The sequence below is a fragment of the Desmodus rotundus genome, chromosome 13, assembly GCF_022682495.2.
Source record: "Desmodus rotundus isolate HL8 chromosome 13, HLdesRot8A.1, whole genome shotgun sequence".
NCBI lineage: Eukaryota > Metazoa > Chordata > Mammalia > Chiroptera > Phyllostomidae > Desmodus > Desmodus rotundus.
The window spans coordinates 60920811-60948771 of record NC_071399.1 but is presented as its reverse complement, the minus strand read 5'-3'; the positions used below and the strand labels follow the sequence as shown (position 1 = coordinate 60948771).

General features: G+C 39.2%; 1 protein-coding gene across 1 annotated transcript in view; it reads left to right on the top strand.

Annotated features, from left to right (window-relative positions):
- DIAPH3 (diaphanous related formin 3) overlaps positions 1–27961 on the top strand; it is a 455761-nt gene that overhangs the window by 30036 nt on the left and 397764 nt on the right. Inside the window, exon 3 of the mRNA XM_053916803.2 lies at positions 18885–19052. Coding sequence (XP_053772778.1) covers positions 18885–19052 — 168 coding nt within the window. The remainder of the gene's footprint in view (positions 1–18884; positions 19053–27961) is intronic.

Sequence of the window (27961 nt, the reverse complement as noted above, 5' to 3'; positions counted from 1 at the left end):
CCTTGCTTTTGCCTTCGTCTTAGATGTGCACATGACTCTCTCCTAGATTGCTTGTTGACCCTCTTCCCATTGACCCCCTGACTGAACTTCTGTCTCCCCCACTCTCACTGTTCTCTTCTGATCTTGGCTTTAGTCTGGCTCTTGAGTGGCCCAGGCTTGAGCCCAGGAAAGGATGGACAGATGGTCTGACATAGGCGCTCGGCCTGTTTTTTTGGAGCTTAGAGAACAAGCATGACTATCTTGAACAGGAGACACTGATCAATAAGGTTTTTCTTACTGTTCATTAATGCAGTGTGCAGAGAGCATCAGATTTGAAATCAAAAGACTCTTGTGGAAAGACAGAATTTCACCACTTCTTAGCTCTGTGACCTTGGCAAATCAATGATATGTTTGCTTACTTGTAGAGGACGACTAATTAAAGCTTTCCTGCCTTCCCCAAAGGTTTTTGGTGTGCTTCACTTAAGCCCAAGTAGGTTGTACTGCTGCATTTGTTTCGTCCCTTTTTAATCCCTTTGAAAAATACTCCCTGATGGACGGACAGAGGAGTGGTGTGCGCATTTGCAGTTGAGGCTTTGCAGGGTATGTGTGTTGTAGATCAGTGCAGAGCTGTGGGGAGGACGGGATAGCTGGATATTGTGAAGGTTCTTCAGATTGTTTTGGTTAGAGCTCAGGGAAGCATTTACCACTGACTGAGACTTTGAAGTGTGCTAGCATTATATTTCCTAATTAGAGGCTGGCACTCCCACAGCACACATGTTGCACATGTGCTCTTAAATTAGAACTTCTTAATGAGAATAGCCTTTTCTGGGCAGCACTTGAGAGAAGGTGTCTAAGAGTGGCACCTGCTGTGGTCATGTGTTTGAGTAACAGGGTTTTAGAAACATTAAATAGAAACATCTTAGGAAGCATTAATGTTAAAAACCTATTTCTTTAAGTTGCTTAAAAATTTTTTTGTTATTTATTGATTTTAGACAGTGAGAAGAAGGGAGTAGAGAGGAAGAGAGAGAGAGAGAGAAACATTAGTTTGTTGATCCACTTATTTATGCATTCACTGGTTGATTCGTGTTATGTGCCCTGACTGGGGACGGAACCTGTAACCTTGGTGTATTGGGATGATGCTCTAACCAAGTGAGCCACCTGACCAGGGCCTAAGTTGCTTTGTTAAAGGCCTGCAAAAGTACTTCACCTTTTAAGGTTATTTCTTGAATTACTATCAGAATTTACAGAACACTGAATTTCACAGAACACTATTTAGTTAAAAGAATGAAGTAGTACTATAGCATTGAGGTCCCTAGGCAGAGTTAGTGTATTCTACACAGTGTTTATTCTATAAATATCTGAGCATTCACTGTGTATAAAGTGCAGTCCAAAGTGTTAAGGTAATATAAAGGTGAAAAAAAATCATTGAGTTTACCACCCTGTATTGTTACAGTCTGTTGAAAGGAGGCTCTCCTTGTAGAGACAAAAAGGTTGGGAGGAGGACAGGGAGGGAGACACGTGTGAAGAGGTAAGCCGGGAGAGATGGAATGTGGGCTTGCCCATGCTCAGTTCTCCGCCTCGGTGTCCACTGAGTGTTGCTGCTGTCTAGGAGTTGTGTTTGCCTTGCCTTTTTCCTCCCTTGCCCCTCACAGCCATTCGCCAGACCTATTGATACAGTGCTCCTGCTGATAATCTCTCCTTTTTCCCACTGACTTCACCATTGCTGTTGTAACCCCTTGTTTGGCGTGCCAGCAGCAGTTTTCAAACTTTGAACAGGACCCACAGTACGAAATGCATTTTGTTTTGTAACCCAGCACACACACACACACACACACACACATTCTTAAAGTTTAAAAAGTTTTAAAAAATAGTGTTTAACGTTTCTAAGCATAATAATCTCAGATCCTTTCTTTTCTGATCTTACCCATTCTTCTCCTCTCCATTCCATAAAAAAAAAAAACAATACAAGAAAAAGAAGTGATCCAATCCACTCCACTGATTTCATGACCCACACATGGTTCACAGCTATAACTAGAAAAACAGAGGAAGTTCTGAGATTTTGGTAGTTTGTCTTTCAAGGAGTTTTTTTGCATATCGCATATCTATTGTTGAATTATGAGTTGTTTGTGATATTTTCTTATCGTTTAATTGTAGGATCTGTGTTGATCTCCCCCTTTTCAAATCCTGCCATTGATATTTTGTGTCTTCTTTCCCCCCTCCCCATTAGTATGGGTAGAGGTTTGTTAATTTTATTGATCTTCTGAAAGAGACAGCTTTTGGATTCACAAATTTTCCTTACAGTACTTTTGTTCTCGTTTATTTTATCTTTATTATTTCCTTCCTCTTGCTTTATTCTGTTTCTCATTTCTTAAGGTGGAAGATTAAATAATTGATTGAGACTTTGTTTCTATGGGAATTTTATGCTACAGATTTCCCTTGGGGATCTACTACATCATTTTCTGAATATTAAAAATACTTTCTACTTCTCTGTTGTTTTTTCTTTGATCCATTGGTTATTTAGCTAATATGCTGTTGAATTTTCAAATACTTGAGGAGTGTTCTGATATCTTTCTGTTATTTATGTGTAATTTAATTCCTTTGTGCCAGAGATCATATTCTGTGAGACTGCAGTCCATTTCAGTTTTGAATCTTGCCTTCTGTCTGAGAATGTGGTCTGTTTTGGTGAATGTTCCGTGTGTACTATTTTTGTTAGAATTGGTCTCTCAGTAGTAAATAGGTCAAGTTGGTCGATAGTATTGTTCACATCTTCTATAGTTCTGATTTTCTGTCTGCTTGTTCTGACAATTATGGAAAGAGAAGTGTTGAAGTCTCCAAATATTATGTAGGATTTTAAAATTTTCCGTTCACTTCTATCAGTTTTCACGTCATTTTTTTAATCTTTCCAATCAAGTGTGTATATATTTAGGATTGTTATAAATCCTTTATTATTATGAAATGACTTTTTATCCTCAGTTATATTCATTCATTTTTAGTCTTTGGAAATTTACTGGGTTTCTCTGCTCTGCTTGATTCAGTTGTCTACTTCCTCTTTGAAGCATGAAGATTTCTTGACTCTCTGATACCAGATTATCGGTTCCACATCCCTGTGACCTTTTCTTTCCTATCTCTCGTGTGTGTGTGTGTGTGTGTGTGTGTGTGTGTTTTTCCTTTGAACTGTTGTGATTTCTCAGCTCTCTTTCCTGAAGCCACTGCTGTCCTCTGTTTATAGTGCTTCATCTGGGTAGTTACCTTTCTCTATGTCTCTGTCCATGACCATTTCCTCAAGTTGAGACATTAATGCATTAGCCTGCTGAATACCTTCATATGATGTCTCATTTGTACTTCAAATTCTGCCTGCCCTAGATTAAATCCTTCACTTTTATCTTACACTTATTTTTATTCTTGTATTCTCCTAGAAGGTAGCTTTACCTTCCTCCTGTTTCTTTCTATTATTTCTTGAATCTATTTTCTTCTCTGAAGTACTTCTATTATAACACTGGACTTCTTATTATCCCTTGTCAAGACTCACAACTTCCTATTGCTCTCTAAAAAAACCAACTTCCGGCACAGCAACTGAGTGACCTGTCCTAATTGTATCTCTGACCATATTTTACCCTATTTGAAACTGCTTAATTGCACCTGCTACCTATAGATCAAGCCCAAGCTTTTTAACATGGCATATAAGGCCTCTATAGAAGGACCATGTCTAGCTTGATACACATTTCTCAGTCAGCAGGCAGGCAGGAGCCTTCCAGGGGATAGACACATGGGAGATAAGTTGTTGGAGGATTTACACAGCAAATGTAAAAACGTAGTTGCTGATTGGAAGAAGGTGTGTGAGGTGATAGTAAGGACCATACAATTATTAGCTGTGTGCTAAGTAGTGTTCCAGATGTTAGCTTTATAATTTTTTGAACAAGCCTCTGGGTAGGCATTATTATTATTCCCATTTTAAAGGTGAAGAAACAGAGGCAAGAGAGAGGTTAAGAACCTTGTTTAAAGTCGCAGAGGGCAGCCAGGAAACTGACAGGCTGTCTCCGGAGAACATGATCTTTAACAAGAGAGTTATACTGCCACCTCAGTGCTGTCCCTTTCGCCACTGAGAGCGCCAGTGTCAGATCTCAAGGTATACCTCATGATTTTCGGGTTTTTTTCCTTAAAGCCATCTTTGAGGAAAGTGTGAGACTTTTGACCTTTAAACTGAAAAGGAAAAAGTGTATCATAGCCATTGGTCTTGATCCTGAGATAATTTAACGATAATAATAAAAACATATTGTATCTAAGAATTTTTCTTTCATAAGAAATGAACTACTTTGAATATTTCTTGTGAACTTTGGGAGAAAGGTTTATCCCAAAGCAGTAGAATGATGTGTGTGACTGAGATGGCTACAGGTAAAGGATCTGAGATTTGTCACATTGCAAGGACAAAGAAAGACTGGGAGGAAACCACTTCACAGGTCTAGCAAGGGCAGTCCGCTCCCAGATAAGAGTACAGGCTTTCCTGGTACCCCTGGAAGTCCCCCATGGGGGATGGGCTCCGAGAGCCACAGAGGATGCCACCTGGTCTGGGGTGGGAGTGCTTTCAGAAGCTCTCACTGTTGTCTGTGGGCCTTCTGACTCGCTTGATATAACTAACTGCTCCAGCACATTCCTGGGTGTTTCTGTGAGACTGGTTCCCTCAAAGAGGAGTTCTCCAGAGGAACGTGCCTTGCAGGACTGGGGTCTGTCTACCTGCAGACTATTCCTGTACTTAGATGTGACGTGTCTTGTAGGGTATATGCTAAATTAGACATCATACATATAAAAAGAAAATGAGACAATTTTAATGAAAGAAAAGAAAGTGATTTTGATTATATGAACATGTGCCTAACTTTCAATTCAGTTAATAAAACATAATCATAAAACATAAAAAGAGCTCAACTTAAAGTAATTATATAAAGTAATATTGGCCTGGTAGGATATAAAGCTTTAATATTATAATTTAAGTTCATTTTGCATTTTATGAACTTACTATATTTTCCTTGTAAATTAAAAATAATATTTTCCACACTTTATCTGTAAAACAATATCCTCAAAATATATTTTGTTCTTCTGTGTAATGCAGAAACACCAGTATGAACTGGGGCAACTGAATCTATGTGGTCAAATACATGTTCTATACAATTTAAACTATTTACTAAGTCAGGTGGGCCTTTCTGGGCCCATTAATATGAGTTAATTAGAGCTTCCTGTACTTAGGTTTTCAGTAGCAACACTTAAGTACTATCTTAGGATCTTTAAATATTTATGAAATAGTTTAGAGAGCTCCTCCTCAAATCAGTACTAACTTGGGAATAAGATCAAGAGCTCTCAGTGTTGAATATATACTAAGATGGAGTAGGGTGTGCAGACTTGTTTATTCATCCTTTTATCCATTCATTCATTAAACATTTATTGAGTACGTAGTGCTGTTATAGGAATACAGTGATGAATAAGACTGTCTCTTCCCTCTCGGGACAGTGGTGAAACAGATGTGTACACAATCACTACACATTTGAGTGCAGTGTGATAGGGGTTGGAGTCATAGTATACAAGGTTCAGTGGAAGTTGCAAGGTCAACTTTGATCTAGGGGAACACTTGCTTCATAGAGTAGATGTCCTCAGCTGAGTTTTGAGGGACACGTTGGAATCCAGGCTGATAGGAGTTCTAGTAACTTTTTACTCTAATAATCTTACTTCCTGGATGTCAACTGAATGAATTCCTAGTGGAAGCGTCAGATTGGCAAATAGAAAGCAATTATGAATATCTTCAGATAATTTTCACGAATAGTTACTATGTGTCTGTCTTTTAAAAATTAAGTGTAGTAGTGATTTACAGAGCTAATTTTATTTGTTTTTTAAGTATAGAGTGCTGTAATATTTGAACATATACAATTATCATTACACTTTGAGTAGATGTGGGTAGATAGAACTTAAATACTTTTTGAATATTAAATTCTTTTAAAATGATTTTGTGCTTCTTTCCTTTGAATGGAAGTTTTCCTTCCTGTCTTCATGGTATTACATTACAGAAATTTGTGCTTGTTTCCAGTGTAGCGGGCTGCTCTGTGATCAGTGTTGGGAAGAGTCTTGGTTTTCCTATTGAATATATTAAAGGCATAACACCTGGCATTTTTCCTGATATTGCTGAGAAGGATTTAGAAGGCAAGAGCAGTAGCTTGTGTCCCAGCTCTGGAAGATAGAAAGCTGCTATTCATTAATTTGCTCACTTAACGAATATTAATAGAAGACACGCTACATACTTAGGACCATGCTAAGTTCTAGGAGTGGTTCCGTGAATAAAATAATTCCTGTTCTCAAGGACTGACACCCTAGTTGAGTAAATATCTGTGTATACGCAGTTCCAGAATATTATACTTACTACTTTGTAAGTAAGCAAACACTAGGTCTGCAGGATCTAACTCAGCCTGGAGGAGACAGGGGAAGGCCCCTGTACGAGATACAGCTCACACTGAGAGCTAATGGTTGAAATTCACCAGATTAAGTGGATGGGATATGAGTTGTGGATGTGGATAGGTTCTAGGCGCAAGAAAATGCATTGGCACACTTAGGAAATTCTAGGTTACTCAGGACATCTGATCACTGAGCGTAAGGGCGGTGGAACGGTGAGAGGTTTTCTGGAGAGGAAGTAAGGTTCTGATTAAGATGGACCTTGGAGCCATGGAAAGATATTTGAATGTTGTCTTCTGAGTAACGGGGATGCAAAGGCTGAAGGGTGTCAAGCACAAGAATGTGGGGCATGATTGGATTTGCATTTCAGGAAGATGAGAACAGGTCAGTGCAGAGAACAGCTCCAGGAACAGCAGGGGTAGAGGGGCAGTGAAGACAGGAGGCAGTTTAGGGAGCTGTAGCTGTTGTTCAAGTGTCTTGAATCAGGGCAGTGGCAATAAGGACAGAGAAGATGAATTAATGTACAATCAACAGGGTTGATGATGTATGTTTCTTTATTAATTGTTATTAGTTACTACAATTCAGCTCACTTTTCTGCTGACATGAGTCAACATCAGAAGTCATAATTAATTCATACCATCAGCAAGCACCTAGAGGCTTGTCTCTCCCCATGCAGGTCCACTTTTTCTTCTAACCTGTCATTATCTCTGAACTCTCTAGGCCTCCCAAACCCTCCTCCTTTGCCTTTGTGTCTCAAAGCCTGTCATTTTAAATGTTTGCTTTCCTTCTTTCTCTGCAGAAACCTAGATATTCTTTGAAGGCTTTACTTTCCTGGTATCTTCTTCCTTCAAAAGCTTCCAGCTCTTTTTAAGCATTTCTGTGCATTTCTCCTAGTTGGTCTTGACTGTAGGTTTTCCCGTCCCTCCCACTGATTTACTGAAGCCATTAGAACTTTCTTCTGAAGTAATTTCCTTTTTACCCCCATTGCTGCTACTATTCCATATGTACGTACCTACAAGGGGTCTTAAACTGGGGGTTTTATGGACCACCAAGGGTTTGAGTAGAATTTATGGCATCCTTGAATAGGAAAAGAGGAGACTTAAAAAAAAATTCACTAATCTTTAAGTGAAATTTAGTGTTTTTAAATTACCAATAAAGGTACCCCACCCCCCACTCAGTAGGGTTTGGCCTGTGCCTTTATTACCACAGAAATCACAGATGTTTTTAAAACATTGTAGTTATTGAAGATACTTCAAAATATGCTTTCTATTCAGCACTGTTGAAAATAGACTTTGTTACCTCTTGTTATGTAGTACATTCATGGAGGTGAATAAATATTACTATATCACAATTATTTTTTATTACTTTCGTAACCCCGCTTTACTTAGTTGTTTTGTAATTGTACGTATTTTAGACATTTAAAAGTATTCCGTGAGGGTCTCTGTATTAGTCATCTATTGCTATATAGTAAATTATCCCAAAAGACTTAGTGGCTTAAAATAGTAATAAACACTTACCATTTCACAGTTCTTTGGTCAAAAATTTGGAAACATTTTAGCAGGATGGTTCTGGTTTGCGGTCTCTGTGAGATTGTAATTGAGACATCGGCTCAGGCCGTGGTCATGTGTGGCATCTCTGCTGGGTGCTCTGCAACACCTGGCTGTGGGACACATACTGCGTGTTGTATCTTACGTTCAAGCAATTGAAACAGTGAATGGCCAACTTTCCCCCCGCTGTAATGTCTCTTTGCAAGAGTGATGTCAGTAGCATTTCAGTAAAGACCATGGAACAAACAGGCGGGCATACTATTTAGCTGGTAACATGTACCATTTTCTGTAACTCTCACTCATATCGGCCTCAAAGGAGTACCTGATGTATCCCCTTTCTAAGGCTTCTCTTGAGGTTCTTCCTCTCTCCAGAATTATTCACTGGTTCCTATCTGTTGCTAATTCACATGGCTTAGGATTTTCTTGGGGTGTTTACAATATTTTACTTTAATTTATGATTAGTTCTTTTTCTAAAAAAGATTAAAAATTTTTTTTATTATGATTAGTTCTTTAGCATATGTTTTCCCCCCTCAAGTGGTGAACATCTGTCTGTAGGGATGGCACTGTATTTTATCACCCAGTAATTGCTCATTCATTCACACCTTCAACAAGTATTAATTGATCGCTACCTATCTGCCAGCTACAGTGCTATTTGGATGAACACACCAGGGGCTGTAATAGTTACCTGCTGCTATATAAAAATTATCCCCCAAATTATGCCCATATTTATTGACTGAAAACAGCAATTAATCTCATACTGTTTCCTTGGGTAGGAATTCGGTAGTTGCTGAGCCAGGAGATTCTGGCTAGGGGTTTCAGGAGGTTGCAGAGAAGACTTTGTCTAGAGTTTTTTTAAAGTATTATTCTTTGAGGAGCTCTGTATTAGTCACCTGCTACTGTATAATATATCTGCAGGCTTAGTTGGAGCTTCCAAGATAGTGCGCTCCCATGAGTCCTGGCAGGAGGTCTTTGTGCTGCTTTAGCTCCTGTAGCTCAGTTCTTAGGTCGTCTGGAGTGTCCTGATCTGACAGTCGGCATATCCCAGAGCAGGGGATCCAAGAGGGAGTGAGACAAAACCTGTACTGTCATTTATGATCTAGTCTTGGAAATGACCCTCCATGGTTTCCGTAGTATCCTATTGGTTACACAAGTCAGAGGATCATTGGGAGCCCTTTCAGAGACCAGCTACTACAGTGACTAAGGCAGCTCATCATTTGTCTAGGCTGGCACTTGCACTTTAGTAGGAGAGAGAGTCAACAATTATAAAATAAATGAAATAATCACAGGCTTTCATAATGTCATATGCAATGACACATAGAGGGGAAGCACGGTGCTGTGACAGAGAATAGGGAGCGTGGAGACCTGTGTACTACGTTAGATAGGGTGGTTCGCCAAGGCTTTTCTGACCTTTTAAGGCAAGGCCTGAGGGTCACAGTGGTTTTATTTGCTATTATCAACTCCCTGTGATGGGTACTAACGTGAGAGGTTGAAGTGGCTCGGTTAGCATAACACAGCAAGTAGGATTTAGAAGTCAGACTGCAGAGCCATGTATTTAATCATCAAGTTGCCTGTTCAGTTATAAAGCTAATTAAAAAGTGTTGCCATTTGAGCTGTTAGGTTTTTCCCTCCTAAATATAATTCAAGATTGCATGGAAATTGATAATTTTAGTGGTATTTTTTCTCTGGATTTCAGTTACTATACATTCACATAGAATTGATTCTATAATCACAGTGAACTTTTAGTTCATTTGCTTAACAATTCTTCTGGATTGTATGAAAATATCCATTCCTTCAGGTTCTAAGGAAGTGTGTTCATGATCATACATAGTTTTCCAAACTTTTCAAGTTGTAGGAAGACTAATAATTATAGTATCTTCCTTTTGTTTTTAATTAAAAAAATACTTTTTAAAATATTTTAAGAGTTAAACACTGTGTTTTCACTGTTACCATGTTATGCTATAGCTAAAAATCTAGACAGTTTATGAGAGCTTGTTTTTCGGTTAAGTTAATTTTATTTAAACTGTCATTGGTGATTATCAGTGTGGGATAATACTCAGTAGGGTGCTCATTTAATTTCCCCTGAAGATAAGTGATATTAATTATAAAACTCAGTACACCCCAGACACAGCTGTAGCCATATTAATTACGTGTGGTGCACCACCTCAAAGAGCATTATAATAGAATTCCCTCAGTCTTGTGTGTTTACCCAGTTCTTCAACAAAGGCAGATTGTACTTCATCTCCTTGGGTTGTTTTTGTAAGTTATCTTTAAGACAAGAATTTCAAAAGTAGCTACACAAGTGCAGAAATTGTGAAACACACCTACTCCCAGCCAAATTGCCAAATACAAAACGACAACCATTTACAGTCAGTATGATGGGGATTTCTACTGTGTTTTTATGTACAAAAGTATTTTAAAGTTTGCTTTTAAAAGTTTGCTTTCACGTTTTATTGTGTCTTGCTTTAAGCAAATAGCATGTGTAGTTTTATGAAAGATAAATTAGTGATTTTTTTTTCATTTATGAGTGGAGAAGACATAGTATCATCCCTTAAAAAAAATGAAATTTAAAATGATTTGATGGTAAAATTCACTTTGCACCAAGCTTTGTAATAATGTCTCGGTTACGTGGAACCTACCTGTAGTGCTCAATGGGGCATCACGTAGCTGGGAACACTCTTCTGTTAAGCCTGAGGTTCTCAGCGAATTCAATTTACTGTCCTAGTATAGGGGGAAGGATTGTATTTATTTTTCTCCTATGGTTCGTCCTTATTTTGTCTTTCATGCCTTCAACTCAGGGCAAATAGATAAAAGCATTGTAATGGAATTATGAAACACTGATCTTCTATATCACATTACGGTTTGGATGTTTGAAGATTTAGAAGATAGAAGAGGCATATGCTAATTTTTCCTATACTGCCTTTAGCTAGGTATGCTAGTGGTGGTGTGCGAATTTGTTTTTCCACTTGGATAAAATTCATCCTTCCCCAGAGCTTAAGCACCAAGTGTGTGGGGAAGTTGCGCTAATTCTATTTTATTGTTACTGCATATATTCTGATATTGTTTATTGATAAAAATGCAGTCCTGCTAAAAACATAATAGGTTAAGTCTTTCCCCTTTCTGCTATGTTACAAGCCAACTACTATGCAATTTTTATGTGTAACTGGTTTGGACCTTGTTCTTTACTGTTCAGACCTACATTCAGTCTGACGCTGTCAAGTAAGCTCTTAGCACAGTGACTGACGTAGAGAAGAGAATAAATACTAGCCATGGTCATTTTTATGACATTTGGAGATTTTTGTTTAAGAAAGGTTTGTTTGGGTTTTTTTGGTGTAAACTAAAAATTTTTATTCTACCATGGATGGAATCATTAAGTCATGTAATCACAAATCAGCTTGTGAATTGCTTAAGCACACTTCCCATTCATTGACATGTTTACATTTGTAATATTGATGTTGTATTAATGATGTTTTGCTTAATTTCATGGAAGTTTAGCATATTAATCAAGTTACACCCTGTGGTGTGTGAAGAGGAGGCAGCATAGTTTCCACACTGAGGGACTGTTACTACCTTACGTAGATGGGAATGAAGTGCTAATTCAGAAGACAGGCAGAGTAACCAGCCTTGTTTCTTAAAAACACGTTTTTTTGTATCTCCTAGTTTTTTTAAACAAATATGAAGATTTGGGGTACTAATGTATGGGTACAATCACTTCTGGAAATACATTGATGCGAAGGCAGTTTTATGTTTCTAGGTTATTCCTAAGGAGAGCATGTTTATCTTGGTGAGTAAGATAACTCTTTTCTTTGCTCTGCAATACGTTGTACATACCTCTTGCTGCATTTTCTACATAGCCATATAATTTCCTGTTTATGCGCTTGTCTCCTTTGCTGGTTTGTTTGGTTTTTGTGTCCTAAAGAGCCTGTGTACCTTCATGTCGCCAACACCAAACAGAACAGCCTCTCCAGTGCTCTTCATTTCTTTTTGAAGTCTGGGATTCCCTTTGGTATAATTTCTCGGTGGCATGAAAAACATGAAATTTGGTATAATTTCTTTGGACACTTCTTGTATTACATGCAGGTCTGCTGGAGGCAGATTCTCTCAACTTTTGTGTGTCGGAAAATGTTTATATTTTGCTTCTATTTATGAAAGGTATTTTCACTGGACATAAAATCCTAGGATTGACAGTATTTTTCCTTTGGTACTTTAAAATTTTTATTTATTATTAATTATTATTATTACTTTTTGATTTAATGTTTATTGTATTATTTTCCATTACCATTTAGTCCCCTTACATCCCCCTACCCCCAGCAACCACCACACTGCTGTCCATGTCCATGAGTCCTTTTTCCTTTTTGCTCTGTATCTCCACCCCTACCACCCTGCAAAGCTCTGACCCCCATTCTCATCCCACTCTCCATCTATGAGTCTGTCTCCTTTGTTAGTTCACTTTGTTCATTAGATTCCACATATGCGTGAAATCACATGGTATCTGTCTTTCTCTGACGGGCTCATTTCATTTGGCATAATGTTCTCCAGGTAATGCATACTGTCACTAACGGTAAACTTTTCTTATTTTTTAAAAAAGATTTTATTTATTTATTTGTTTGTTTATTTATTTTTATCCACTCATCTATTGATGGACACTTAGGCTACTTCTGTACCTTGCCGATTTAATTTAACTCTGCAATGAACATAGGTGTGCTTACATTCCTTCAAAATTAGTGTTTTGGGTTCCTTTGGATGTATTCCCAGAAGTGAGATATCTGGGTTGAAAGCAGATCCATTTTTAATTTTTGAGGTATCTCCATACTGCTTTGCACAGTGGCTGCACCAATCTGCATTCCCACCTACAGTACAAAAGGATTCCCCTTTCTCCACATCCTCGCCAGCACTTGTTTGTTGATTTATTGATGCTAGCCATTCTGACAGGTGTGGAATGATATCTCATTGTGGTCTTAATTGGCATTTTTCTGATTATGAGTGACATTGAGCATCTTTTCATTTGTCTATCAACCATCTGCATGTCCTCTTTGGGGAAGTGTCTGTTCAGGTCCTTTACTTGTTTTTTCATTATTTTGTTTTGTTTTTTGCTGTTGAGTTTTATAAGTTCTTTATGAATTTTGGACATAAGCCCTTATCAGATGTATCAGCAAATATGTTCTCCCATTCTGTGGGTTGTCTTTTTATTTTGTTGATGATTTCCTTTGCAAAAATTTTTTAGTTTCATGTAGTCTCATTTGTTTATTTATTTTTTTTGTTTCCCTTGCCTGGGGAGATATGTCCAATAATGTTGCTACAGGCAATGTCCATTATTTTGCTGCCTATGTTTTCTTCTAGAATTTTTATGGTTTTGGGTCTAACATTTAAGTCTTTAATACATTTTGAATTTATTCTTGTATGTGTTATAAGAAGGTAGTCCGGTTTCATTTATGCATGTGTCTGCCCAATTTTCCCAACACCATTTATTGAATAAATTATCCTTAGACCATTGTATGACCTTGCTCCCTCTGTCGAATGTTAATTGACTATAAAGTTGTAGGTTTATTTCTGGGCTGTCTGTTCTGTTCCATTGACCTATGTGTCTGTTTTTATGCCAGTACCATGCTGTTTTGATTACGTAGCCTTATAGTATAGTTGGATATTAGATAGTGTGATTCCTCCAACCTTGTTATTTCTCGGGATTGCTGATGCTACTTGGGACCTTTTGTGGTTCCATATAAATTTTTGAAATATTTTCTTTAGTTCTGTGAAATACATCATTAGAATCTCAATAGGAATTGTGTTGACTCTAGATTGCTTTGGGGAGTATGGCCATTTTAGTGATGTTCTTTCTGTCCATGAACACAGTAATTACTCCGACTTATTTGTATCTTCTTCAGTTTCTTTCCTCAGTGTTTTATAATTTTCTGAGTACAGGTCTTTTACTTCCTTGGATAGGTTTATTCATAGGTATTTTATTATTTTTGAAGCAATTATGAATGGAATTGTTAATTTCCCTGTTAGTTCATTACTGGCATATAAAAATGCAACTGATTTCTGGATATTAATTTTGTATCCTGCTACTTTGCTGAGTTCATTTATCAGTTCCAGTAGTTTCTTGGTGGAATGTTTAGGGTTTTCTATGTACAGTGTCATGTCATCTGCAATTAAAGACAGTTTTACTTCTTTCTTTTCAATTTGGAGGCCTTTTATTTCGTCTTCTTGTCTGATTGCTATGGCTAGGACTTCCAAGACTGTTGAATAAGAGAGGTAAAAGCAGACATCTTTGTCTTATTCCCGATCTTAAGGAGAACACTTGTAGTTTTTGCCCCTGGAGTATGATGCTGGCAGTGGGTTTGTCATATGTGGCCTTTATTATGTTTAGTTATGTTCCCTCTATTCCCACTCTGCTGAGAGTTTTTATCATAAATGGGTGTTGGATTTTGTGAAATGCTTTTCCTGCATCTATTGTTATGATCATGTGGTTTTATCCTTCATTTTGTTTATGTGGTGAATCACATTTATTGATTTGCAATATTGTACCAACCTTGCATTCCCAGAATAAATCCCACTTGACCATAGTGTATGATGTTTTTGATCCATTGCTGTATTCGGTTTGCTAATATTTTGTTGAGGATTTTAGCATTTATGTTCATCAGGGATATTGGCTTATAATTTTCTTTCTTTGTAGTGTCTTTATCTGGTTTTGGAATCAGGATAATGTTGGCTTTGTAAAATGAGCTTGGGACCCTTCCCTCCTCTTGAAATTTATGAAAGAGTTTGAGGAGAGGTGTGTGTCCTTCTCAGAATGTTTGGTAGAATTCATCTTGAAGACATCTGGTCCAGGGCTTTTGTTTGTTGGGAGTTTTTTGATTACTGCTTCAATTTCACTAGGTGAAATTAGCTGCAGCTTGTGACTGGCCCTAGTCAACCTGTTTAGAGCTATCAGCAATCCACAGCATGTGGCCCCCTCTGCTGGGCTCTTTGTGTGCGAAAAGAACCAGTTTGCACGTGAAGGCCACCACCTTTTATCAGCACTGGGCCCTGGGGAGGGTCAGCTGAAGTCTTACAGAGTTCCCAGATATCTGCATTAGCTGTTAAACTAATTGGTGATACAGCAGCAAGCTGTAATCAGCAGCCAGGTTTAGGTTCCACAGGGTGGGGCAGTTGCTTCCGCTCAGGCTGATGCCATTTGGTGATGAGTGCTCTGCCTGAGAAGGATGGCTCCTGTAGCATGGGGAATGACTCAGCACAGCTATCCTGGTGGCTGTTTCTTCAGTTCTCTCCCCTGAGCCACAAACCCTGGACTAACCTCAAATGTCTCTAGTCCACTCTGCCCTCCCTCTGCCAGAGACCAGGGTAAATGGCTGCAAATGATATTTTGTGTGCTGGCCCTTTAAGAGGCCCTCTGAATCTCTAGGAATCTCTCCCTGGCAGATAGAAACCCTTCTGCTTTTCTCAGCTGAATGTTGTCTGGGTTCCTTTCCTGGCTCTGGTGCTGTGGGCAGGGGAGCCCAGCTTGTGGATTAGACCCCACACTTCTCAAGTGAACCCCCCAGATGCTCAAATAACCCTCTAGGACTTCCGCTGCCACCCATGGAATCCCAGGCAGCCCTCTTGTGCCTGTTTCACACTCCCTACCGTTCACCTTGTGGTGAAGTGGTTTCTTCTATCTGTGTTTATAAGGCTTCTCTCCAGCTAGTGTTCAGTTGGATTTTCAGGTGATTTCCCTACAATTCAGTTGTTAATTCCAGATTAGTCCTGGGAGGAGTTAATGTAGCTTCCATTTACTCCTCTGCCATCTTGGATCTCTTCTTTTGTTACTTTAAAGATGCCATTCCATTGTCTTTTGCTGACATTGTTTCTGGTGAGAAATTAGTTATCATTTATGTCATTTTCCTCCCGTGTATATAATGTCTTCGTTTCTTTGTCTGCACTTCTGTGGTTTTAATTTTAATTTTCAGCAGTTTGACTAGGAGGTAACTGAGGGTTTTTTTTTTTTTTTTGTGGGGTCGGCGGTATATATTCTTCTTGGGGTTTGCTGAGCTGCTTTTTTTTTTTTTTTTTAATAGAACAGTTATCTTCTGACATATATCTTCTGTATTATTCTCATTCTCCCTTCTGCTTCTGGACACCAATTACACTTATGTTACAATATTTTGTATTGTAGCACAAATCTTGGTTGCTGTATTCTTTATTTCTATTTTGTTCTGTTTTTTTCCTTTTCTTCTTTCTCTTTGTTGTGGTTTTCATCCTTTCCTTGATCTGTATTTAGGTTCACCAGTTCTTTCCTCAGCAATGTTGAGGTTCTGTTAAGCCCATCTAATGAATTCTTCACTTCTGATCCATTTTTTGTTCTAAAAGACATTAAAAAAAGTTTTTATGACCTTGCTGCTGAAATTTCCCATCTCTCATGCATGGTGTCTACTCTTTTCATTATATCTTTTATCCTTTATATCCTTTGTTATTTTTATAAATCTCATTTTAAAGTCTGTCTGGTAGTTCCACCATCTAAGCCCTGTCTGGGTCTGCTTCTTTGACATTTTCTTGATCTTTGTGCATCTTGTAATGTTTGATCATATGATGAACATGTAAAAAATTATAGTAGAAGTTAAATAATATTTGCTTCCAAAGAAGTTTCTTTCAAGTGTCTGGAATGGGTCGATGAGATCTCTAGTTGAGCTGAGTTTTGGCTTCCTTGATGCTTGTGTTTTATTCAGCTCATTTTTGGCCTCAGATGTTTTGAGCGCTTGGGATCTGAGCAGTAATGAGATTCTGGCTATGTGTGTTTTGACCCCACAACTGAGTCACTAGCTTTCAGAACTGTGGGGCATCTGTGTTTTAATGTCCTGATGCCCATTTGTAGGGTAATGGTAGAGTTTTCTTTACGCTTTCCGTCCTACCTCTGGCTCTCTCCTTCTTCAGGAAGTCTCTGTCTGACCTGATTGATACCTTTCTCCCAGGCCCTCCTGTGTTATTGGGATTTCTCTCAGGTCATTGGTTCAGGCCAGAGGCTTCAGAGGGCAGCTGCTGTGCATTTTCCTCCTCTGCCTCTCTTGCCCCAGGGAACATCTTGTTCAGCTTTCCTGCCTTCCCCACCATTGCCGTGCTACCCCATGGAGCTGGTGAAGACTTCAGGGCAGGAGTTGGTAGGTGGGTGCAGACTGGTTCCATGGCTGGGCCTTTGTGACTGGGGCTCCTGGGAGTTTTAGTCTCTCATGCCACTACCTGTGCTCCTGTCAACAGTGCTTCATTAAAAATTTGGTTTTTCTTTACCTTTGTTTAATTACTTCTTTTTTAGCTGTTTGTCAGTGCTGAGAGCACCTGTCGCTTTTTTTTTAAATCCTCCACTGAGGACATGCTTATTGATTTTTAGAGAGGGGGGAAGGCAGGGGGGGAGAGAGAGAGAGAGGAACATCGATGTGAGAAAGAAACATCAATTAGTTGCCTCCTGTATACACTGTAACTGGTGACTAAACCAAGTCTGTCACTTCTTGATAGTGACCTCAGCTCTTGATCTTTGTGCATCTACAAGAACTAATGTTCTTGTAACAGGGACTCCAATTTGGTAGTTTTTGTGGCGTGTTTCTCTTGTTACGATGAGAGCAGTGGTGTTGGTGAGTACTTGCTAAATCCCACTGGCAGCGGTCATATCCTTAGTACTTTAATGTTTAGGTCGTGTTAGATGGACCATGCGTGAGCGTGGCACATAGCATTTTTCCTAGGCATTATCATCACTGAAAGACCTATTTTGAAAGATAATCTTTATTATCTTTGTATCTTATTATTTGAAGACATTCTGTTTCATTAGTGAAGTGACTTGTTTAAGACGAGAATTTGAAGAGTCGTGTTTCTTTAATGCGCTATACCTGTTCTAGTCTGTAGAACTGTCTGTGATGACAGAAATGTTCTACATGCTCTTCGAGCAGTGTGGGAGCCACTAGCTACTCATGGCTCTTGAGCCCTTGATATATGGCTAGTGCAACTAAGGAACCGAATTTTTTAATTTATGTTTAAATAGCTACATGTGGTTAGTGGCTGCCATAATGAATATAGCACAGGTCTATGTACTATACATACTATGGCAGTAAAAGTAGCTTAATATGCACAGGTATGCTGAGCAATTCACAGAATCATCAGTGCTTCTAAGTATAGTTCTATTGTCAGTATCTGCTTAAAGACTTTTAGACTTTTTGATTGTTACCATTTGAAACATTGTATGACTCTGGGTTCTCTGTGAGAAGTACAATTTGTAAAAATCAAAGTAAACAAATAATTAGCTGTACAATATTCACTTCAAATACCTGTCAACTATTTGATGATCTAATTGTAGAAGAGATCCCATCACAACAAAACTCCAGGTTTATTTCCTGAGGCTTCAGCCACCCTCTTCTATAGTTGTTCATGAAGTTCAAACACAGACCGGCCTGATAAAGGGAGATGTGTTTATCAGGTCAATAAATTATGGAGCTTTAAGTAGAATTCGTAAAGTTCCTAAATCACACCCTGCCCACCCCTCCACCCCTGCCCCCCCACCACACCTCCCTGGAGCATAGTGTGCATTGTGAAAAGGGTTCAGGACAGAATAATAGTACCATCGCCAACTACTAAGTTAGCTGAGCTACTTTTGTAAAACAGCTTAGATTGCTGATCTGTAAAGCAAAGGTCACCGGATGTTAGAATCTCAATCCTATAATTTTAAGATTAGAAGGAATCTTGACTTTGTCTGATTTCTCTTCTGCTTTTAGACATAAATGGTGACTGAAAAACTTACTACTGACACACACAATGTAAATATACATACAAATAAAAAATGTAAATACATATTTAATTTTAAAGATTCCAGTGTTGACTACCTCCTGATGAAATTGGATTGAGAATGCGATCGACCTTGTTTGTTTATTCATGTTGAGGAGATATTTACATATGTGCTGTTTTATTCTTTTGTAGCTGGACAGATTTGCCAGCATAAAAATTCCAGGGAGCAAGAAGGAAAGGCCTCCACTTTCCAGCCTGAAGACTGCATTTGCCGGCAGTGATTCTTCCTCAGAGATGGTGGAAAAGCTTCCGAAGCCACTCTCGGAGAGTGAACTCTTGGAACTGTTTGAAAAGATGATGGTAAGAATGAGATTCGTATGAAATGTTTGGTGTTAAAGCCTTAGCTTATGGTCATGTTTTAGAAACACTAAACATATTTGGAACTCATCATGTTCCATGGAGTGGTTTCCGATGTCATTTAACATGGCACTTTAAGCATAGAAGCTTTAAAGTTACAGAAAAAGAATGTGAAGAAAAAGTATACCATAGGTGCTCTAAGGTATCAAATGATACGTCTTTGTCTTGAAGGGATTATCTAAGTGGCCTGTGTGCGTTCAGTTGCATTTTTAGAAAGATGGCCACAGTGCTCTGCTGTGTATGTTGTTAAGTGTGCGGGTGTGTTGACTTGTTTTCTTTCTCTCTTGCTTCTCAGGATAACCGGGTACTTGTAGTCCTGCAGTAGCGATATCGGTAGAGACTTGAGCTCATTCATTCTGGGATGTGCCTGCTCTGGGAGAGACACCTGGTGTCATTTGTGGCCTTCTTCAGTGGGTTCTAAAGTGATGTTGATTCTCTGACAGACTCAGCCGCTGGCTTTCAAGCTGGCTGGACTCATTAAACCCATAACCCACATGTTAAGTGTATTCAAACCACTTACTACAGATGAATGCTAATTTTATATAAATAGATTATTTACATATATAGTTTCTGCCCTCAAGTTGCTGATCTCTTAGGATTCAAAACAAACAATTGAAAAATTAAGAGTAAAAAATGCCTGAAGGTAGTATTTAATGATTAAGTTATTTATACATTCAGCATAGGAACAAACTACTTGAATTTTTGTGATACCTCATTAGCTTCAGGGGAATTCAAAATGGAAAGGAAATCATAGTTTAGGACTATTTAATAGAGAGGGTGGACTAGAGACAGGTCTTAACCTAGGACAGAATTTGGAGAGCAGAGGGAAGGGCGTTCTCTTGAGATGGGGAAACCGTAAAGATGGAGCTAGGTTTCAAATAGCTCATGGGGCGGAGAAACTGTGAGCGGTTGGAAAAATTAGACTCGGATGACTATTTGGGGCAGATTAGGAGAGGATTTTCCATGCTGTTCTGAGGAGTTGTATGTTATTTCAGCTTCATCATTTATTTTGTACATGTGTACTTACTGGTTTTGACAGCCTTATTTAGTTTTGGAGGATTAGTGCAGTCACCTATTTAGGTTAGAGTATAAGATGTTCTTGGAATTTGAGAAGAAGTTAATAGCTCGTCTCTTCATTGGTCAGCTGGGATCAGCAGGTGTTTTGCCGTTTTACTGCCTTATTTTCTTTTCGTCAACAAGTGTTTGAGTTCAGTGTTGCACATGGACCTTCAGAAGAGCCCACAAGGAAAGAATTCCTGGTGTGTGCCTTGCTGGTGCGTGGGATTTTTAATTAGTGTTAATGATTCCTAACTTCATTATTGAACGTACATTTTTATTAGTATTGTTTTGCACGAACCTTACTTTTGGGAACTTCTTATCTCTTACGTCACTTCGTGATGAAGTGCTGACTTTGGTTTTCATTAACCACACATATATACTTCTGTACTAACCCTTGTCATCATGAATTGATATAATTTCAGCCTAGAACAACAACAAAAAATTGACTTCTTTTCCTTTATTTGCTAGCCTTTGCCCCTCTCGGTAAGGCCGTGCAAAGGCCACTCTACAGTACTACCTCGGAGGACTCAAGATGGTCCTTTCCTTCCCCTCATCCATGCCTCAGACGTGCAACCACTCACCTACATTACCTGTGAGGTTCTGGAATGGGACTTTTGTGGTTCCGTTGTAACTACCTTGTTAAAATAAACACTTGTTGTCTTTTTGGTCATAGTTGCTGGTGCCATCTGAGTAAGTAGAGTGAGTAGACTCTTGATATTAGGTAATTAAAGGGGTCCGTTTTATCACCACAGCCATTGAAACAACTGCCTGGAAAGGACTGAACGCAGTTCATGGCATTCGGTTGTGAACATGATTACTTTGGAAGTGTTTTTGTGTTAGTCTTACCCTTGTCTTTGCTGAGAGTATCAAGTTTAATAGTATGGACAGGGCAGATGGCCATTGACAATTCTGAAGTATTTACAGAATACACATATTTAATAACTGGGCCGGATCACTTGTTAAATCTTAAATAGGACCCCCTGTTGGCAGAAGATCTTCTGCAATCAAATTCACTTTACTGAGCAGAATATGAAACTGTTACTTTTTCAGGGCCGCCCAATTTGCCAATAATGAGTTTGTCACAATTAAGTTCTTTTTAAAAAATGAGGAATAGGTTCTTTCCTTTCCCTTCCTTTCTGATTCCTTCATCATATCACAGACATTGCAGGGAAGATCTGATGATGATTCTGAACACGAGAAGGGTCTTTTTCCTTTTTTAAATGTGAATTAGTGACATTTTCCAGGTTTTTCGGGGGTACCACATTTTTTGACAAATTTAAAGCTGTTTCTGTGCCTGTGGAAGATGCAAGATTTAGGCTGGGTTTGATTTTTGGCTTGTACCTATTGGTGGTTTTTTATTAATAAAAATTCTTTTGATGAGGCAACATTCAATAATTTGCCATTTTAATCTTTTGGCATTTGCACCTACAGAGGCTTCATACCATTTAAAATTTGTATTTAGAGGCTTTGTTTTGGCATTGTGCCAGTTTTAAAATAATTCTTATTTAACATTATCAGAGGTATTTAAATAATTTTTACATGAAGTAAAAACTTTGTTTTGAAGAACCTCTTTTCCCTCCTCAAGACAATCCTTTGAAAGACAGTGTGCTAACTTGATTACTTAATGAATGTGAAGTACGCTGTGGTACTTCAGCATTGGTACTCAGTTCACTTATTTAGGAAATTGATTTGCTTGGTCTCTGGATAAGAGTTTCAGTGTGCTTTTAAAGTGGTTACACTTCTTAAGGGCTTTTTCTCCCACTTGTCTTTTCATGAAAGCAGAATTTTTACCTGAAAGCCCATATTGGTTTCTCTGTGGGTCTACTTACATGAAGTAGTTGTTCGGACATCATTGTGTGTAAAACTCTGATTTCTGGAAGTCAGATTTCAGTAGTTACTCTTGAGCTCACTGTAGATGTATGTAACTGGTTTTTGGAACCGGGTGAACATTGTAGGTCCAAGTCGAAAGTGACTGTGTATACCACCTGTTGCCTCTTTAACCAGCTCTCTCAGCTTCTTCCTTCCTCTCGCTGGATGAAATCCCAGGCAGGTCCCAGAGCTTTCTGTTCACTTTCAGATAACAAAAAAACCTTAGTGTAATATAAATAACTTAATTTTCATCCCCCAAAACTTTCTCTCTTTTCCCTTTTTAAGCCTGCTCCCCTTAGAGTCTCCAGTAGGAGCTGTTTTGGGGGGGGTGAGGACCTTGACCTCTTCTCCGTTTCTCCACATTATTTTTCTCTGCTCTCTAGACTGAGGTCTTCCTCTAGGATTAGATTGGAGGTGAGGGGAGGAGGAACGAGAATATAGTTGCTGTAATAATAATAAACACCCAGTATTTATAATTAGGCATCGGTGCTCTGGGATGTTGTATTTTCTATTAATGCTGTAATAAATTACTACTACAGATTTGGTGACTTAGAACAACACCAACATAGTGAATCACAGTTCTGTAGGTCACAGTCCAGGTTGACTCGTTGTTTCTCCAGGTTTTGCAAGGCTGAAATCAGTGTCTAATGCTTGTGCTCTTACTGGCAAGGCTTTGGGGAAAATCCTCTTCCAAGTTCGTCTTGGCAGAATCTAGTTCCTTGCCGTTGTAGGACTGAGGTCCCAGTTTCCTTGCTGGCACCTGGGGGCTGTCTTAGCTTCCGGAGGTTCTCTCCTAGCCTTCACGTGGTACCCCATATCAGAGACATCAAATCCACCTCACGCTTAGAATCTTTGGCTTCCCCTTCTGTGGCATCTCTTGCCTACATCTGGAGAAAGTCCTTTTCTTTTAAGGACTCATGTATTACACTGGGATTACCTAGATAATCCAAAACAGTTTCTCTGGGGATTTTAAAGTTCATAACCTTAATTGCATCGGCAAAGTCCCTTTTACCTGACGGAGGTGTAGGAGATTACACAGGCTGATTCCTTGCTCTTGTGGTATTTTTGTGGCCCGCTTCCATTCTCCCCTCCTCACTGTTCCCTTGTCACTGGTGACATCTCCTTTGTCTGGTCTTCTTTCCCAGTGTTCCATGACCCCATTCCTCTGCTGGGGTCACCTTTTGGATGCAGCACTTCTAAATGGCCCAGGCCTGCTTCCTCCCTGGGATCCACATCTTGTCCAAGGGAAGCTGGTGCCTCCCTTTCCCCTAGTCCTGTCCTTTGGACCCTCCAAGTCTGTTTTCTACAAGAGTTGTTTACTCTGGCTCTTTCTAATGACAGCTCTTAATTTTCGCATTTGTTTTCTTCCAGATAATTTCCTCCTCTAATCCTGTGTGTTTCTCTGATTACTAGGTCCTCTTTGCAACATCTAGCACTGCTGACCATTCCCTCCTCTTTGCTTCTTGCCCCCTTTGGGCACCGTGACACCTCATTCCCTTTCCTCATTTTCCTTCTTTCTGGCCAGTTCTTACCAGTTTCCTCTTCTCTCTGTCCTTCTATTTGCCCCGAGTGTCACCTCTGACCACCGTGTCTTTCCCTACACACCCCTCCGGAGTGGCCGGAGCCTTTCATGGTGTAGATTGCTTCCTGTTGTGACGCCTTGCTGTGCCTGCTCCACAAGAACAGCTGTACTCAATATCTCTAAATGTGCTCCACTTTAACAGACCAGACCCTGAGCTCATCATTTTCTTTGTATTTTTTCTGCTTTATTGAGATATAGTGGATGTAAAACTTTGTGTAAGCTTAAGGCATTCAGTGTGATGACTTGATAAACATATATATGCAAAGATACTATAAACAGAGCCACTTTAGAATGGTGCTGGAACTGTCGTCCCAGAGGAACTGCCTTGTAAGCCAACTCGTCAAACCTTTCAAATGTTAAAGCAGGGCAAAATAACCTGGACTGGGCCTGAGCCTTGTGTCTCAAACAATTGCAAAGATAACAACAAAACAGATATTAGGACTAAAGGACTAGTAACTACGACAATAAAAATTGAACACATTGTTTAGAATTGGCGGTGTCACTGCGTTGGCTTCTCTGCACTGATAGAAATTCCGTTAGATTGGTGCAGCCACTGTGGAACGTAGTGTGCAGTTACCGCAAAAAAATTAAAAATGGATCTGCCTTACAACCCAGTGATTCCACTTCCGGGAACACATCCAAAGAAACCCGAGACACTAATTCAACAGAACATGTGCACCCCTGTGTTCACTGTAGCGTTATTTACAGTAACCATGATTTGGAAACAGCCCAAGTGCCCATCAGTAGATACGTGGATGAAAAGGCTGTGGTACAGCTCCACAGTGGAATACCACTTGGCTGTAAAAAGAAGGGTAAGTTACCTTTGTGACAGCATGGAAGGACCCGGAGAGTATTATGCTAGATGAAATAAGCCAATCAGAGAAAGACAGAGAGTATTATGCTAGATGAAATAAGCCAATCAGAGAAAGACAAGTACCATATGATTTTATGTATGTGTGAAATCTAATGAACAAAATCAACTAACAAATTAAAAACAGGCTCATAGATACAGAGAGTAGACTGACAGCTGTCAGAGGGGGTACGGGTTTGTGGAGCTGGGTGAAAAAGGTGAAGGGATTAAGCAAAAAAAACCCCCCCCACACAACTCATAGACACAGACAACAGTATGGTGATCACCAGAGGGAAGGGGGTGGGGGAGGTAGGAGGGGGTAAAGGGGGATAAGTGATGGTGGAAGGAGACTTGATTTGGGGTGGTGCACAGGCGATACAGTATTCAGATGATGTGTTACAGAATTGTACACCTGAAACCTATGCAGTTTTGTTACCTCAGTACATTCAATAAAAAGAAGGGAGTTAATTCACAATCTATGTTGCTAAGGTATTACTAGAATTTTAACAACAAAAACAACGACTCTCCTGACAGAAACTAAAGTTTTGATTTGATGACTGCTCAGGTAGTATTTTTGAATGAGACAATATTCAGTTAAACAGCCAACTGATAAGATTTTTTCATTTAAAGACTACTGAAATATTGACCTTATTCAAATTGGTCTTCAGGCCCTATACAGTTAGTTGTTCCATGTATTTTCTGCTCAGTATCTTCTTGATAGATGTTTAACGAATTGTGTACATATATCAATATATTGCTGTATTGAGATAAACTGCTATTTCGGAGCTGTTTTAAACTCTGTAGCTTCAGCATCGTTTTATACCTATGCGGTGTAGTAGGTGTCTCAGCTCATGTGTGAATGGAAGAACTGGTTAACACACAATGGTTTATAAAGCTTGTTTAGGTTTCTGTATTCTGCTTAGAAAGAAGCCTTACTATAATATAAAGTAAGTTATTTTCAAGCGGTGTTGTGGATACTGTGGGTGCCCCTCCAAGGCTCCTTCACCAGGGTGGTGCATGCACACCCCAGCTGATGAGTGTTGGGTCCTAGCGGCTGACAGCTGCCCCCTCATTCAGAGCTTTGGCCTCAGGGAACTATGGCTGATTTGGGGATGTCTTTTCAGGAGGTACAGACTGTGGGGCAATTTGGGCTGAAGTGAGAATCCACCTGAGGCCACGTTTTGGAATGTCTCTTTTTCTTCTTACCTTGCTTCCTTCACCCCCTCATCCTGAAAGTATCCCTTCTATTAATCATGTGTGCCCCAATCCCTGTTTCAAGTCTGCCTCTAGGAAGCCTGATGTAAGACAGTGGAGGTATGATATGATCACTTTGAGCAGATGCAAACTCAAGGAACATGAATATTGATGACGTGGCCACAGGGTCCCCGTTGTGATTACCTGGAAACTGCCTCAGATGTGGGATCTGGGCTCCAGTTCTGGAGTTTCTAAAAACCAGCTTAGCCGTGAAAAGCCATTTACTTGAACAACAGTAAAAAACAAAACAGGAAGCCATTTCATTTCTCTGAGTCTGTCTTTTCTGTTCTGTAATGTGGAGCTTAGACTCTGCGTCATTCAGACTCTCATGCTGGAGATTTTCCCCTGAGGCAGGTGGTTATTCATGGAAGATGTTTGGCTTCCCTCGAGGCCCCCAGCTCGAGTTTCTGGGGTAGCCTTAGAAGATGCTTTGCTTTACTCCTCGGGAATTGCAATGGAAAACATGGATGTGCATTTTCTAGGAAAAAAGCTCTGAGTACATTTCCTAAGGAGTTTGTGACCCCCAGAAATTCAGTGCCAAAACAGGGTTTTCTGCTTTTAGCCCATCTCTTTATAGATAGAGGTTCAAAATCTATTCTAAGAACACTGCACCCTTTACTCATTCATTCATTCATTCATTCATATATACACACACACACTTTTTTTTTTTTTTCTATTCCCATATTTGTTTTTCCCTTTGCAAAGGGCAGAATTTTTCTTATACTTTCCAGTGCCATTTTCTCCTGGACATGCAGAGAATAACTGTTGGATGAGGTTACATACCTCATAAATGCTCTTGAAACATTTGTGTTACTATGTAGTTGATTCCAAATTCTTTGTAATCAACTACAAAGTATCATTTGTAGTATCATTTCCTCTGCTTCCTCTTTGTTTTTAAACAGGGACTGTCATCACACCTTTGTCATGAAGGTGAGCACCGTATTTAGACAAGAGAGGTCAGATAAGCCAGAGGGAAGAGGTTGGGGGAGCTGTGGGTCTGGTCCTTACTTCCAAATGTACCAGTTTTTTTCTATAAGCTCATGTCATCTTGAAGATGCCTTTCCACAAAGAAAACAGTAGTCTTTTTGTCTCATCTTTCCATCTTGAAATTTTATTTTGACTTTAACCACGACTAATGGGTTGTCTGCTTTTTAGTATTCTACATCTATTAAGTATTTTAATTTGCTGTCTGTGGAGGCTGGGTCATGTTTGGTCATGAGACAGAAAGAAAAATAAATAGTGGATAATTTAAAACACATTCTTAATGTTCTTAGGGCCCCCTCCTGTTATAATAATTATTCCCTAACTTCCCCATTATTATTTTTCCCAGTGAAAATCCTCATAGATAATATAAACTACCTATAGTTATAATTAAAAAGAATCATTACAATGCCTTGCCATACTTAGATAATAAAGCAATATGTATCTCAATGTAAGCGATTGGCTATGACTACTCAAGAAGGTACACACAGTCACATGTTGACTCTGCTTCCTGGTCCTGTGAGTACAGCAGCCGCAGTGTAGGGCGATGTAGGTGTGCTGTTCGGGTGATGCAAACATCAAAAGCAGTATTGCCTGGTGATACCTAAATTTCAGAAAAGGAGCACACCTGTTGGTAAAACTAAACAAACAAACGAAAGAAAAACAAAACCCAATGCCTCCTCCCCCTAAAAAACCAGTATAACTGTAAGTTACAGAGTAGTAGTTGGATTGTTGGAAAATCCCATGTATTATTAAAAACATACGATAAGTAATATTTAATACGCAGCAATTTACGTGTGAACTCCATTTTACATCTAATTCCATTGAATTAGAGTTTAGACTTAGGTAATTATGATTCTCTCCTTTTTTTAAGGTATATACACCTGGGAGACAGGAGAGGTTTTTTTCCCCTTTTTTTCTGTTACCTGTGTAGGACTAGCCCTACACGTGTTGCGGAAAGTCTGGCGCACCTTTCCCTGCAAACCTTGGCAGCATCCCCTCAGTCACAGTGACAGTCACAACGCCCCCCAGCATTTTCAAAGTGCTTCCGAAGTGGTGTTACGGCCTATGAAAATCACTGGCTTAGCAGAAAAAAATAATGAAACAAAACAAACCATTATTCACACGATAGGATATTACCAACCAGAGCAGCTGGGAGAGACATTACTAATTACTATCTTTTATTGGAGTGTCAAATGGAACAGCTTATAAGACCTCAAATATTTATATCAAGGTACAATGAAGGGAGTTTTGGCT